At 39.0% G+C, this 12335-nt stretch overlaps 1 protein-coding gene across 1 annotated transcript in view; it reads right to left on the reverse strand.

Moving 5' to 3' along the window:
- BDP1 (BDP1 general transcription factor IIIB subunit) overlaps positions 1 to 12335 on the reverse strand; it is a gene marked incomplete at both ends in the record, with an annotated part of 59902 nt that overhangs the window by 3529 nt on the left and 44038 nt on the right. Inside the window, 10 exons of the mRNA XM_079548835.1 lie at positions 893 to 1106; positions 2273 to 2462; positions 3901 to 3961; positions 5068 to 5239; positions 5812 to 5950; positions 6611 to 6762; positions 7676 to 7901; positions 8411 to 8494; positions 9672 to 9708; positions 10117 to 10233. Coding sequence (XP_079404961.1) covers positions 893 to 1106; positions 2273 to 2462; positions 3901 to 3961; positions 5068 to 5239; positions 5812 to 5950; positions 6611 to 6762; positions 7676 to 7901; positions 8411 to 8494; positions 9672 to 9708; positions 10117 to 10233 — 1392 coding nt within the window. The remainder of the gene's footprint in view (positions 1 to 892; positions 1107 to 2272; positions 2463 to 3900; positions 3962 to 5067; positions 5240 to 5811; positions 5951 to 6610; positions 6763 to 7675; positions 7902 to 8410; positions 8495 to 9671; positions 9709 to 10116; positions 10234 to 12335) is intronic.

Consider the following 12335-nt stretch of genomic DNA (forward strand, 5'->3'; position numbering starts at 1 on the left):
AAAAGAAAAGAAAGTTATTTATCTCACTATTCAAGAAACAATAAAAGTTGACAGAGGCACATCATGCATGTACACTTCTAAAAACAGGAGTGATAAAGAATAGATCTTCAGATAAAGAATAGATCTTCAGTAGAGTATAATTCACCATTCAGCTCATTTCCTGAGCAGGCTTTCAACGTGTTGCCATGAGAAATGATTCAAGACAAGAATGTCAAGATGAGTGGTCAATGAAGGAGGAGCAGTTTTATCCAGTCCTTCCGAGAAAAGCTCTCTGAAACGTATGTGAAATTACTGCTCATTCCCTGACATAGTCACACTACAAAGTCCTAGTCTGGTCACAGAAATTAATGGTAATCATTCCAACAACTGGGTCATTTTCAAAAAGCACACCAGGAAGCCCGAACAGGCAGGCCAGTCTTTCTTTGCAGGTAGACTGTGCCCACTAGGACAAAAATGTTATGAACATATTCAACTACTTCTTTCTGTAATAGACACCATCAGGAACCATTATGTTATCCAGTTAATCTATCTGCCAGTCATCCAGTAGACAGTTAGAATTTTCCCTCCTGCAATGTTGCCATCAGAAAGGCTGTGGTGAATGAACCAAATAATAAGATGTATTACCAGCCTGCATACTAGAAAGCCTAATAAAAATATCCAAGAACAAACAAATTCTCAAAAAACAAGTCAGAATTGACAGTCTAAAAACTGCTTTACCATTCAAAGTAAAAAGCAATCTGTACATGTCAATTTGCCTTTGTACAGCTGTACAGACAGTACAGATTAAGTCACTTTCTTCTAACTCCAAAGATAGTTAAAATGCTCTACTATACATTAAGTGTTTAGCACCTACACTATGCATAACGACACTGCTACCAAATTACCTTCTCACCTCACAAGGGTCTTCCATGTTACTCTCCATCAGAGTAGATACGGTTTTCTTGACAACAGGAAAAACATCTTCTGCAGGCTCAGCAGCTGACCTTTTTTGAGCTGTCTGCACCAAACTTGGAGCAGGCTCTACTGAAGCACTCTGCTGTTTGGTTTCCACACTGCTGTTTGAATATTCACCACGTTCATCAGCCTCAGCTGTTGAAGATCCAATGCTGTTTATAGAAAGTCATAATTGTGACTTGTTAGGGTTTAATCCAGCTAGCAGATCAGCACCGCACAGCCATTTGCTCCCTCCTCCCCAGTAGCATGGGCAAGAGAATCAGAAAAAAACCCAAAACTCGTGAGTTGTGATACTGAGAATTTAATAGTTTGAGTCAACTGTCCTGCCTGTGTTTTCTCCAAGGCCACTGTGCACCCCAGACTGGTTGCTGGCAGGGAAGCACAAGAATCAGAAAATGCCCTGTCCCTTTACATACTGCTCAGCAACAACTAAAATGTCAGTGTGATATCAACATTAATGTCATGCTAAATGACATGTCATGCAAAGCCCGGCCCTACATCAGCCACAAGGAAGAAAAACTCAATCCCAGCTATAACCAGGACATTGCTGTATAATAAGGCAAAATTCACCTTATAGAACATTTCTATGTGGCTATTATACATGGATCTTTGGTAATACTCATTTCACTTAAGAGTCAGTATTGGCTTCAAGTGTTCAGTTTACCATAAAGAAACATTTTGCTGCACTATTTTAAGGCAGGTTAGAGAAATGAATTTTTCTAGTTACAGTCAAAACTGTTTACTTTAGAAGCTATTCTATTTGAACTGCATTTGATACTTCCATAAAAGAGTAGACTAACTGCCCTAAATAGTCCAAAAATACAGTATTATTTGTACACACAGCTGAACCTTGCCTCTCATCCTCTCCTTGTCCTTCCTAGTATGATTCCAAAAGGACTGTGACATTTCAGGAAGCAGCAGAGATTAGGGAAATAATGTAAAGCAGTGACACAGAAGACATACCCTAACTCTGCCTGTCAGAAATTCTGTTTATCACCAGTAGTTCCACAGAAGTTAGAACTCTTACACAGTGTAACCAAAATTCACTCTTAAGTGATTGGATCTATCCATTCAATAACAGGGCAAAGTCCTCTTCAGTGCTGGAGCATCAGACCTGTTGTTTTTACCTGAGAACTTGCATAAATACAGGAGTACTTTATAAAGAATTACAACACTTACTATACCTCAGAATTTTTCCCTTGATTTTTTTCCCCTTCTTCTCAAGCTGAACAGATATCAATAATGTTGAAATAATTCATTTATCTTGCACTGAAGAATACTCCTAGTCCAGCATACACTTAAGCTCAAAAATATTTACCTCTCCACTTCAGCCAACCTGGTTCCACTCGATTTCACTGGGCTGACAAGTATCGGTGCTGGCAGTAATGGCTCTGAAGTTTGTTCCTGCAAAGCAGACGTATCGAACTCTTCTGAGTCAGCAAGGATTTCCACCAATGTTAAAATGAATGTCTGTTCCTCTTCCTCTGGACATCTATGGTCATCATTCACTACCATAATTTTCCAGGGAAATAAAAAAGTAACAAAAGTCTATTATTCAAGTTTAAAATCATACCGTTCTCTTCTTTGTGCCCTCCCCACATTGAGTAATGAGCATGTAAACCTCCATGAAAGAAGACACTGGGGATATCCTTCACAAAATATGCTCACTTTCCTCTCAGACAAGATACTTATCACTCTCTGGAGCTCATTCATTGCAGTGGAATCCTTATAATCCCTCAGAAGAAAGAATATTGAGAATGCCTAATAGGGATGAAGCTTTTAAGATGGGTGTACTTAGAATAAAGAACAACGTGTGGTTTAATCAACCCTGTGTAACTGTGGTTGTCAGATGGCTCTCTGTCTCTAAACACTGCTGTCACTTTCTTTAAGAGACAGAAGTCTGCTGCTGTTTTTTTTTGTGGGAAGACTAAGACACAGAAGACCTAAGTAGTACCATCATAAATGTGATAAATGAGAAATAAAATTTAGTCAAAAAAACGGGCATTATCAACTGCCAACTGCCATTACAATGAATTTTAGGAGACAACATTTCTAAAGGTTTTTCAAAAATGTAAAGCAACAGCATTACTCTATTACTTAAGACAGCTCTAATTTTTAATGATGTAGAGCTGTTACTGCAACTTTAACTCATTTTGATTTTTTGCCTCATTAAAGATGATTTAAAATGCTCCACGAGACTCAAAAACAGAGCAGCAGAGCGACAGACATCTGAAAATAAATATTAACCCTACTTTTTGCACATGCCTGGGAATTTGGCAGGAAGACTGCAGTCTGCATGAAGAAAGCATTTTGGGCTTCTAACACTGATTTTCCAATATCTTATCCAAGTATTAGTTCCAATCCTCCAAGCTCCGTTTTAGTTTATCAACAAACACCTTTGCACCATGCATTACTTTTAAACAGCAGCTGAAGAGGAAAGTTTGTTTTCTTCTGTTATCATCCCCTCTTCTTGTCTTCTTCTTGCTCTATACTTGCACAGTCCAGCCCACCTACTCACATTCATTGACACTGGCATTCACTTCAGAACTTCATGAGCTACTGTAGCTCACTAAGCCACTGGAAAAATACACAGGCTTTCTCCCTCTACCCCTTCAGTTTTTGAGAGGTAAGTGAGTCAGTCTCACAAAGAGCACTAACACTAAACCCAGCAGAGGTAATAAGCAGGTGCTCGCTGCAGGGAGGAAAGAGAAGAACTTCCCCTTCTACTGATATCTAAGCTTGAGGAGTCATTCATAAGTTTCCAAGCCTAGTATGCATTAATGAAATTTCAATCAGAGGCAAGAGTGGGGAATGGCACTAAGCTACCGGTCCTTTTGTTTGTTCATTAAGTAGATCATTTAATCATAACAACACTTTTTTTTTTTTAATCTTTGCATCACTGATACACAAGTTTTTTGCTAATTAAAATATTAGTGTGCATTATACCTGAAGTCTCTGCTGCACTGCTTATATGTTGCTGTTCACAATCCTGAGCACGTGTTTCATTCTAGAAATAAAATATTTGAAATAAAGCAATATGGTAAGCTTGACACTACAAAACAAGAAAGAAACAAGGCATGTCAAACACTGAAGAGCCAGAAAACCTAAAATTGTGTTTTCTCAGCTTTTACTTCTAGGCATTTTAGGCTGAAAGATAGCAGACCAACAAGGACGATATGTAATTTATGTGCAGCTCACTGTCTGTCTGTTTTCTTGAAATTAATTTATATTTCCCACTGCACAACTCTGTCACTGATGATTCACATAACAAATTGCTCTAAGAATGTAAATTCCCTCAACCATTACAAAACAGCTGAGTGCCAAAGAGAAGCACCAAGCTCTGCAACACACCTATCCTATGTCTTCTATTGTATGTACCTTTGCTAAGAAAAGGAATACTCCACTGCAAGCTGCCTCCTCCTACCATTTCTGCAATCCATTATGAGCACAGTCTTTTTTGTGCTCTGTTCTAATATGACACATTTACAGGTTGCACTGAAGAAACGAGTTACTGTTCTTCAGCCATTCCACAGTAACTGCAAGGACACTGGTATCAAGCAATGCTGGAGGTCTCAAAGGAAGGGTGAATGACATCCCCCTCAGGAAAAAATAAGATACTTATTTATGCTAGAACAGCATAAACCACTGCAAAACTGAAGATGTGAAACACATACATAACCACGGCCAAATAGGTATATGTAAAAGTTAGTTATGCATAGAAATGGGAAGGAGTACAGCAAAGGATGAAGTTTATTTAAACAAAATTAAGTTTGTTTTAAGCAAAGCAAATGAAAGTGACAATGAAAATGCATTGTCTCTGCTGTATATAATTTTAGTTTAAATATATTTAACAAGAAGAGGCCAGGCTGAACGACACTGGAGTCACAGGTACTTCTTCCATCAAGACCCTGAGAAATTCTCAACACTTTGCTAACAAGTGTCATTTATTGCTGAAATCCTAAAAACTGAGGCTTGTTAGAATGACTAAATATAACTATACCTGTGCAAAAAAAAAAAAAAGAAGATTTAATTCACCATCTGAAATAACAGGTCTGTAATACAGAGTTTGAGAAACTGACTGTAATTAAAAAAAACAGACTGTAATTAAATTACCTGAGCAAAGCTGCCTGTACATTGACTGTCCTTGGCAGGACCAGGATTTTGAACAGCTGGTCTGTCCACAGAACTTTCATCCAGATAATCCTGTAGTCCAACGTGAGATTTTTCACATTCTGCTGACAAGTTCCCAGGAGTTCCACAAGCATCTTCCATCTCTTTCTGTGTTCTGTTAGATACATATCCAGGTAGTTTGAAACCAATTAAGAGTACCCTCTGTATGGGCTAACCTCTGTGTAACGTGATTCTAATTATGCATTTAATGTGAAGCCCACATATTTACCTGTTTAAAAATTACTGAAGAAAATGCATAACCTTCAAACAAATCTACATGAAGTATTTCAGTAAAATACCTCCCTGACACCACTAACTTGAGACTTTACTAATAAAGGCACGACCAAGCCAGAAAGCTCAGAAGCTCACTGATGTTTTCAAATTGATCAATTAATTACAGTTTCCTTCTAGACACAGTTTAATGGCAGACAGTTAAATAGCAAGCTGATTATATAGCACTGAAACAGCAAGCACAAATTAATGTTTACAACCAAAAAGTCTTCAGGTGACATTTAAGAAATAAAAACCTTAAAAACAGAAGTCTAAATTAAATTTCTATGCATTAACACACATGCAATGTTCATAAGCATACAATTTCCATCATAAATATGCTACACATACACCTCAGCTGCTTATTTTAGAAGACCCTAGGAATAAAGCCAGTATTAGCTGATGATTTCTTCCTACCTCCCTTTGTTGTCCATTTGCTTGACAAGATCCATACCAGTTGCAAAGTTCTGCAGCACAGAAGTATCCCTTGAAGTTGGTCCAGCTCTGACCTGTTCCACCTTCTGTGTTTCTGCAGTAACTCTCGAGTCCATGGACTCTAAGATACATAAAGTTGTATTTTAAGATGAGTTACGTTACGTCATTTGTGCACAATCCTGTACATAATTTTTACATGTAAGTTCTTGTATTTAACGTGTATGTATGTATGCAAACTGCATAAACATACATATTGAAGTTTATTCTTACACACATCATCTATATGTTATATTTAAAAATGTTGGTATGTATACAGGTTACATTTAATGTCTCATATTTATGATATACACATGTATCATCTTGCCTTGATATTTTGTGCTCTTTGCCAGTGCCAAAGAGATAATTAGAAACTGAAAATGTGAACACCTTGCACACCGCTACTTTCTGTAACTGCATTACAAAAAACGAAACTATTCTGCACATCTCCCCTTTCCATCAAAACGATGGAAAACAAAGACAGTAATAGCAGAAAGAAAGCACACTGCATTGTACTTCTGACATTGGCAGCCCAGTAATTGATTTTCACATTTCATTTAATTTTAAATTGAGGCTTTTGTTTATGTATAAAACTAAACAAGTGAATATCTCATATTATAGCATTGATGTGTGATCTGTGAACAGGCATTGAAAAAGTCCTTTCAACTCAGTTTTATGTTATAAAGAGCCATGAATTCACTAGAAATAACTATTTTCAAAACCCCAGGATAAAAAACAGGCTTACCACTTTGAATGCTGTCTAGCTGCTCCATAACTACATTTGTATTAAGAGGTTTCTGAATTATACTTTCATTAGGCTTCAGTACTCCTGTATTTGACTTCTGGAGACTGCCTCTTCTCAGTCTCATACTATTCACCATAGGCAGAGAGTTATTGCTAAAGGTAAGAAGGAGAAATGCCATCAACACAGCTCTTGATTTCTTGAAAGCTATAGCAATAAGATAAAATTACCATTTTCAGCAGTGATGTACGAAAAAGATGAGAGAGGTAAAACAGATGCTAATGAACAAATGAAATACAACTGACAGAGCAGGCACTGTTTGGCAGAAAAAAAACAAAACAAAACATCAGCTACACTGGTAACTACTGGAACAACTAAGTTTACTGCACACTAGTATGTACTCTACCAAAATAACTGAAACACTTAAAAATGTGAGATGTCAGTGATCTAACACTGATCACATGCCATTAAGTTCTGGTTAAAAATATAATAAAAGAACTGTTGAACTTAAAGTAAAAGCTTCAATGTACAGTTTTCAGTCTTCCAAATAACAGAACGTGATGATCTCTAGATTTCTTCTGAAAAAGTGTCCCATCAAGCTATTTTAACTTTTAAGAATATTTGAGTAAAATTGAAGAACATAATGACAGAAGATCACTGCTCCTTGAGATCCGTTTGTTCTACACAGTAGAACACAGTAGAACACAGTGACACTTAAGCAATTTGCCTTGGCCCAGTTACCAATAAAGTACTTTGGGAAAATGATCTTAATGATTAGCAGCAATTTCATACCAAAAAAATTTCTATCATTCTCCACTCTCAAACTTAAATTAACTTCTGGAGTGAAGAATAAATTTGACATTCTCAAATCACATACCAACACCTCAAAAATTACAAAGAAAAGAAAAGGGTGGGGGTTCCATATTACATAGAAAATTATCTAAGCTGAAGAATTTTCACAAAAGCCAGACTGCTTGCAATTCAAGAAAAAAATCCAGAGAGAGCCTTGCAAAAGTAAGCAGTGTCAGATGATCTGTCTCTATAAATTAACTGAAGTGGCAATTTCACCTGGCATCTGTTTCATTTTTCTCAGAATATTCTTCAACACCTGTTCCTGCACCAGTGCTTCGGTCTTCTACTTTAATGTTGCTTCCATCCTTGCAAGGGACATTGTCAGAAGTCGCTGAAGAAACGACATACTGATTAGGAGCTCTGCTTTGATCTGAGGCGTCCTGGCTCACAAGGCTTTTGGCTACGTTGAGTTCATCTTGTGCAGGTAACATGCATGTCCATTCTAGTTACAGTAGCAAACAAAGCAGAACAGCAGAATTTAAAAAGTTAATTAATGTTCAAGCAATGGAAGTAGATGATAAATTCTATATGAAAATCTACCAAAAACTACACTAAAAGCCTGTTAATTTAAGGTTACAGCTAGTCAGAAGGAAAGACCTACGTTTCAATTTAAAGGCCTGGAAAGATTACTTAAATCCATTTAACCCCAGATCCTCTTTTTTGTCCAATCTGTGCAGCCAACATAGATCAATTAAAACATATCCTTCCTTAATTAGCTCTCAGAAACACAGTGATCCAATTGGTACTATCAGTAAGGTGCTTTGCTTTTTCCATCCTAGCTGCAGTGCCTAGTCACCTAGTGTAAGTATGTGCTACAATTCAGCAGCACTAAACACATAGAAGACTCTTGCCCTCCTGCTATGTAGAGAAGTTCTGCAGCTACTGCTCTGTTCCTCCTTAGGTGGATCCAGAATGCACAAGGAAGACTTTGTCTCATAAATCAGATCATACCTTCAGTGCTTGCTTTTAACTGGAACGTTGGATCACCCATTGCAAGTAAAGTCATGGCAGCTTCAGTGCTTCCATCACTAATTCCTACAACGTTGTTCAAACACAAGTTAAAAATCACAAGTATTCTTACAAAAAAATTCATTTACCCACACATTCAAAAAGCATTTGATGTTATCATTCATACAGTGCAGAATGTACTTTTTAAATTGTTGCCATTCATGAATTAAGATACTCATGGACAGATGGCAATTCTCATCCACTAAATTCAGTATTCCCTGAATGGTACTCCCTGAAGGAAGTGCAGTCTGGAAGACATATGGTGGAGAAGGCTTATGTTGAGGAGTTGGTTCGTGAAGAATTCTCATAGGAAAGACCACGTACTAGACCAGTAGAAAAGCATGAGAAGGAAGGTGTGGCAGTGGTCAAGTAGTATGGACTGACTGCAGCTCCTTCTACCTCTGTTCCTGATTAGCACGGAGCCAGGAGTGAAGGTATCGAGTTGAGTGTGGGAAAGGCCAGGACGGGAAGAGTGGTGGGGAAGAGATGTTTTAGTCTTCTCTGCATCTCACCACTCAACTCTACTTTTAGTTAGCAATAAAATAAACTTTCACCGAGTCAAGTCTGTCTTGTAAAGTGATCTCTCTGTCTACAACTTAACCCATGAGGTTTTCCATCTTATTTTCTCCCACTGTCCTATTAAGGAAGAGAACTGACAGAGCAGTTGGTTATGCATCTCATGGCCAACCAAGCCACCACAGATGGAAAGGGGGGAAGCGTTTAAATGCAGATATTCATAATCTGTAGCACTGAACTATATTCCTGTTTAAACTTCTATTTCCTAACTAACTGGCCATATAAAACTAAACATTTCCATCCTGGAAAATGGAAATTGTGACATATCAAGTAAGCTGTAAGTTGGGTTTTGGAATTAGATGATATTTAAGATTCTTTCCAACCAAGCCATTCTATGATTCTGTGGTTTGTAAAGTTTCCTCCTCTCCCAGTACAGATAACTGCAGCATAGGACTCAGAAAATGCAGTCCCACTCCAAGAAACAAAACTTTGCAATGCTTGGTCCACCTACCTAATAGCGAACAGAAGAATGTAAATAGTTTAAGCCTTTTCAAAAAACACGAAAGAATCCAGTACCTCATGAGCATTTTTTCCTAAGATACATGAATTTTGAAATTTTATCCATGAGTAACCACAAATTGGTAGCATGTTAAAGGGGAAGACATAGACAAGATAAATGCATATCTACCTTTGTCTGCTTCTGGACTTTCATGCACAGTTGCTTCCTTAAACAAAAAGGAAAACATGTCAGAGATTTACATAAAAATCAGTCTGCAATTTTAATCTAACGCATACTGGTTAATTCTCTGCCCAAAGGTCACCCTGGCTTTAAAATACTATACTACAAGCTGACAGTATTTTACAGTTTTCCATATCTATACTAGCACAAGCAGGCCTGGAAACCAGTCAGAGGCCACAGCTTTGTATCTGCTATAAAACAACAGAGAGAAAGGAAAGTGAAGGAAAAACGGAGGGTGAGGAAACAATGGGTATTTGTCTCCCTCATCAACTGGATGTCCAAGCAGAAAAAGTAAAGAATGCCATAATAATCAATAGTTTCTGAGAGATGGTTCCCAAAGCACAAAGACGATGGCAATGCTGAGTACAATGTCGAAAAAAAAAAGGATTCTTACAGCTGGTAAGGTGTTTCCTTTTTCCTCATCCTGTATGGCTGGCTGGACAGATACATGAGAAAGACCTTCTGCATTAGTAGCCACTGGCACATCTGGGATATTCACAGATATATCCAGCTGTAAAAATTAGTTTGAAAGCATTTCAGTTCATCAGCCCTGACAGAAAATCTGTCAAATACGTTGTTTTTTTTCCAAATAAACTGCATGCTTAGCAGATACCGAGCATTTAATGGGATCCCTCTATGAATCACAGAATCACAGAATAGAATCATAGACTCAAGTTGGAAAAGACCTTAAAGATCACTGAGTCCAACCACACCCTAACCATACTACTCTAACTCTTAACAACCTTCTGCTAAATCACATCCCTGAGCTCCACATCCAAGGATGTTTTTAAACACAACCAGTCACCTCCCTGGGGAGCCTATTCCAGTGCTCAACAACCCTTCCGAAAAGAAGTTTTTCCTGATATCCAACCTAAACTTACCCTGGCACAACCTGAGGCTGTCATCTGTCATCAGTGAGAACTGACCAACCCCTCTCTGCTGTAAGCACCCTTCAGGTTTTGGAAGAGAACAGTGAGGTTTCCCCTCAGCCTCCTTTTCCCCAGACTAAACAGCTCCAGTTCCTTCAGTCTCTCCTCGTAGGGCTCATTCTCCAAGCCCTTCACAGCCTTGTTGCCCTTCCTTGGTCCTGCTCCAGCACCTCCATGTCCTTCCCGTACTGAGGTGCCCAAAACTGAACACAGGGCAGGATGAGTTCCCCAGTCCTGCTCACCACACCATTCCTGACACAAGCCAGGATGCCATTGGCCTTCTTGGCCACCTGGGCTCACTGCTGGCTCACATTCAGCCCACTGTCCATCAGCACACCAAGGTCCCTTTCCATCAGGCAGCTTTCCAGCCACTCCTCCCCGAGCCTGCAGGGGTGCCTGGGGTTGTTGTGACCAAAAAGCAGGACCTGACACTTGGTGCTGTTGAAACTCATACAGTTAACCTTGGCCCATCGATCCAGTCCATCCAGGTCGCTCTGTAGTGCCTTTCTCCCCTCAGGCAGATCAACACTCCCTCCCAGTTTGGTGTTGTCTGCAAACTTACTGACAGTGCACTCAATCCCCTCATCAAGATCATTAATAAAGATGTTGAATAGAAGCAGCCTAGTAGTAAACCAAAAGGAGAGCAGGAGGCACTTTCCTTTCTAGTGTTTGTTTTATTGAGATGATACTAAGTCCTGCTACAGTCTTAGAGTTCTGAGTCTAATTCTAGTTTAAAACCACAGTTGAACATTAGGCCTGTATGCTTAGCTATAAAAGTGGTCCACAGAAGAGGCAAAACACACAGCTTTTGAAAAAACAGTTGACAAAATGTAGGGACCACAGCCTTTGGCTCTGCCCATGCCAAATATAGCAGGATATCCCTTGAAAAACCTCCAGACTGTGGAAGAATTGCACTGGAGCATAGAGAAGGAGTGGAGTCTACTGCTATGTCAAACTCTACAGCCTGGACTAGAGGGATACAGGGCTGGGTCTTACAACAGATATACATTTAAACTTAACCTATTATTTACATTTTATTTTACAAGAAGTACTATAACAGGAACCACATGAACAGAAGACAAACCTCCAGAGAAACCAGAAATTGCACTAGTGATCAGCCTGAGCCAGCTCTGGCATCAAAAATTCAATGTAACACACCACTTCAACTGTCCTCAACAACCATCATAATAAATGGAACACAGGTCATGGGCTAAATGAACTCAGTGGATATATGATAGACATTTTATGGGGGTAGCCACAGACCATGTTATCCATGTATGTATCGAAGGACTAGAAAAGAGGTTGTGGTTAAATAAGGATGCACTAGATAGTGTACAACAAGTGAATGACAAATATTATGAAGAGGGGTGAAGGTTGCACAGAGTATGGGTAGGATGAAGCTATAGGAGGAGGAGAAATGAGGCGTTTGTGACAGTGTCTGTCTTCCCAAGTAACCCTTATGGTTGCATAACTTTACCCCGCTGTTCAGGAAGCACTCTGCTGGTGGAAAGTACTGAATAAATTCCTCATTTCGCTTTGCTTTCACATCGCCCATGGAACTGTCTTGATATCAACTTTCTCACTTTTATTCCCAGACTTGCTAGAGAGGGGAGTGAGGAGGAAGCAGCTGGGTTGGTGACTTGTTGTTGGTTGGGGTCAATCTACCACGCCACTAAAACTCCCT

This window comes from Tetrao urogallus (genome assembly GCF_951394365.1).
Source record: "Tetrao urogallus genome assembly, chromosome: Z".
Lineage (NCBI taxonomy): Eukaryota > Metazoa > Chordata > Aves > Galliformes > Phasianidae > Tetrao > Tetrao urogallus.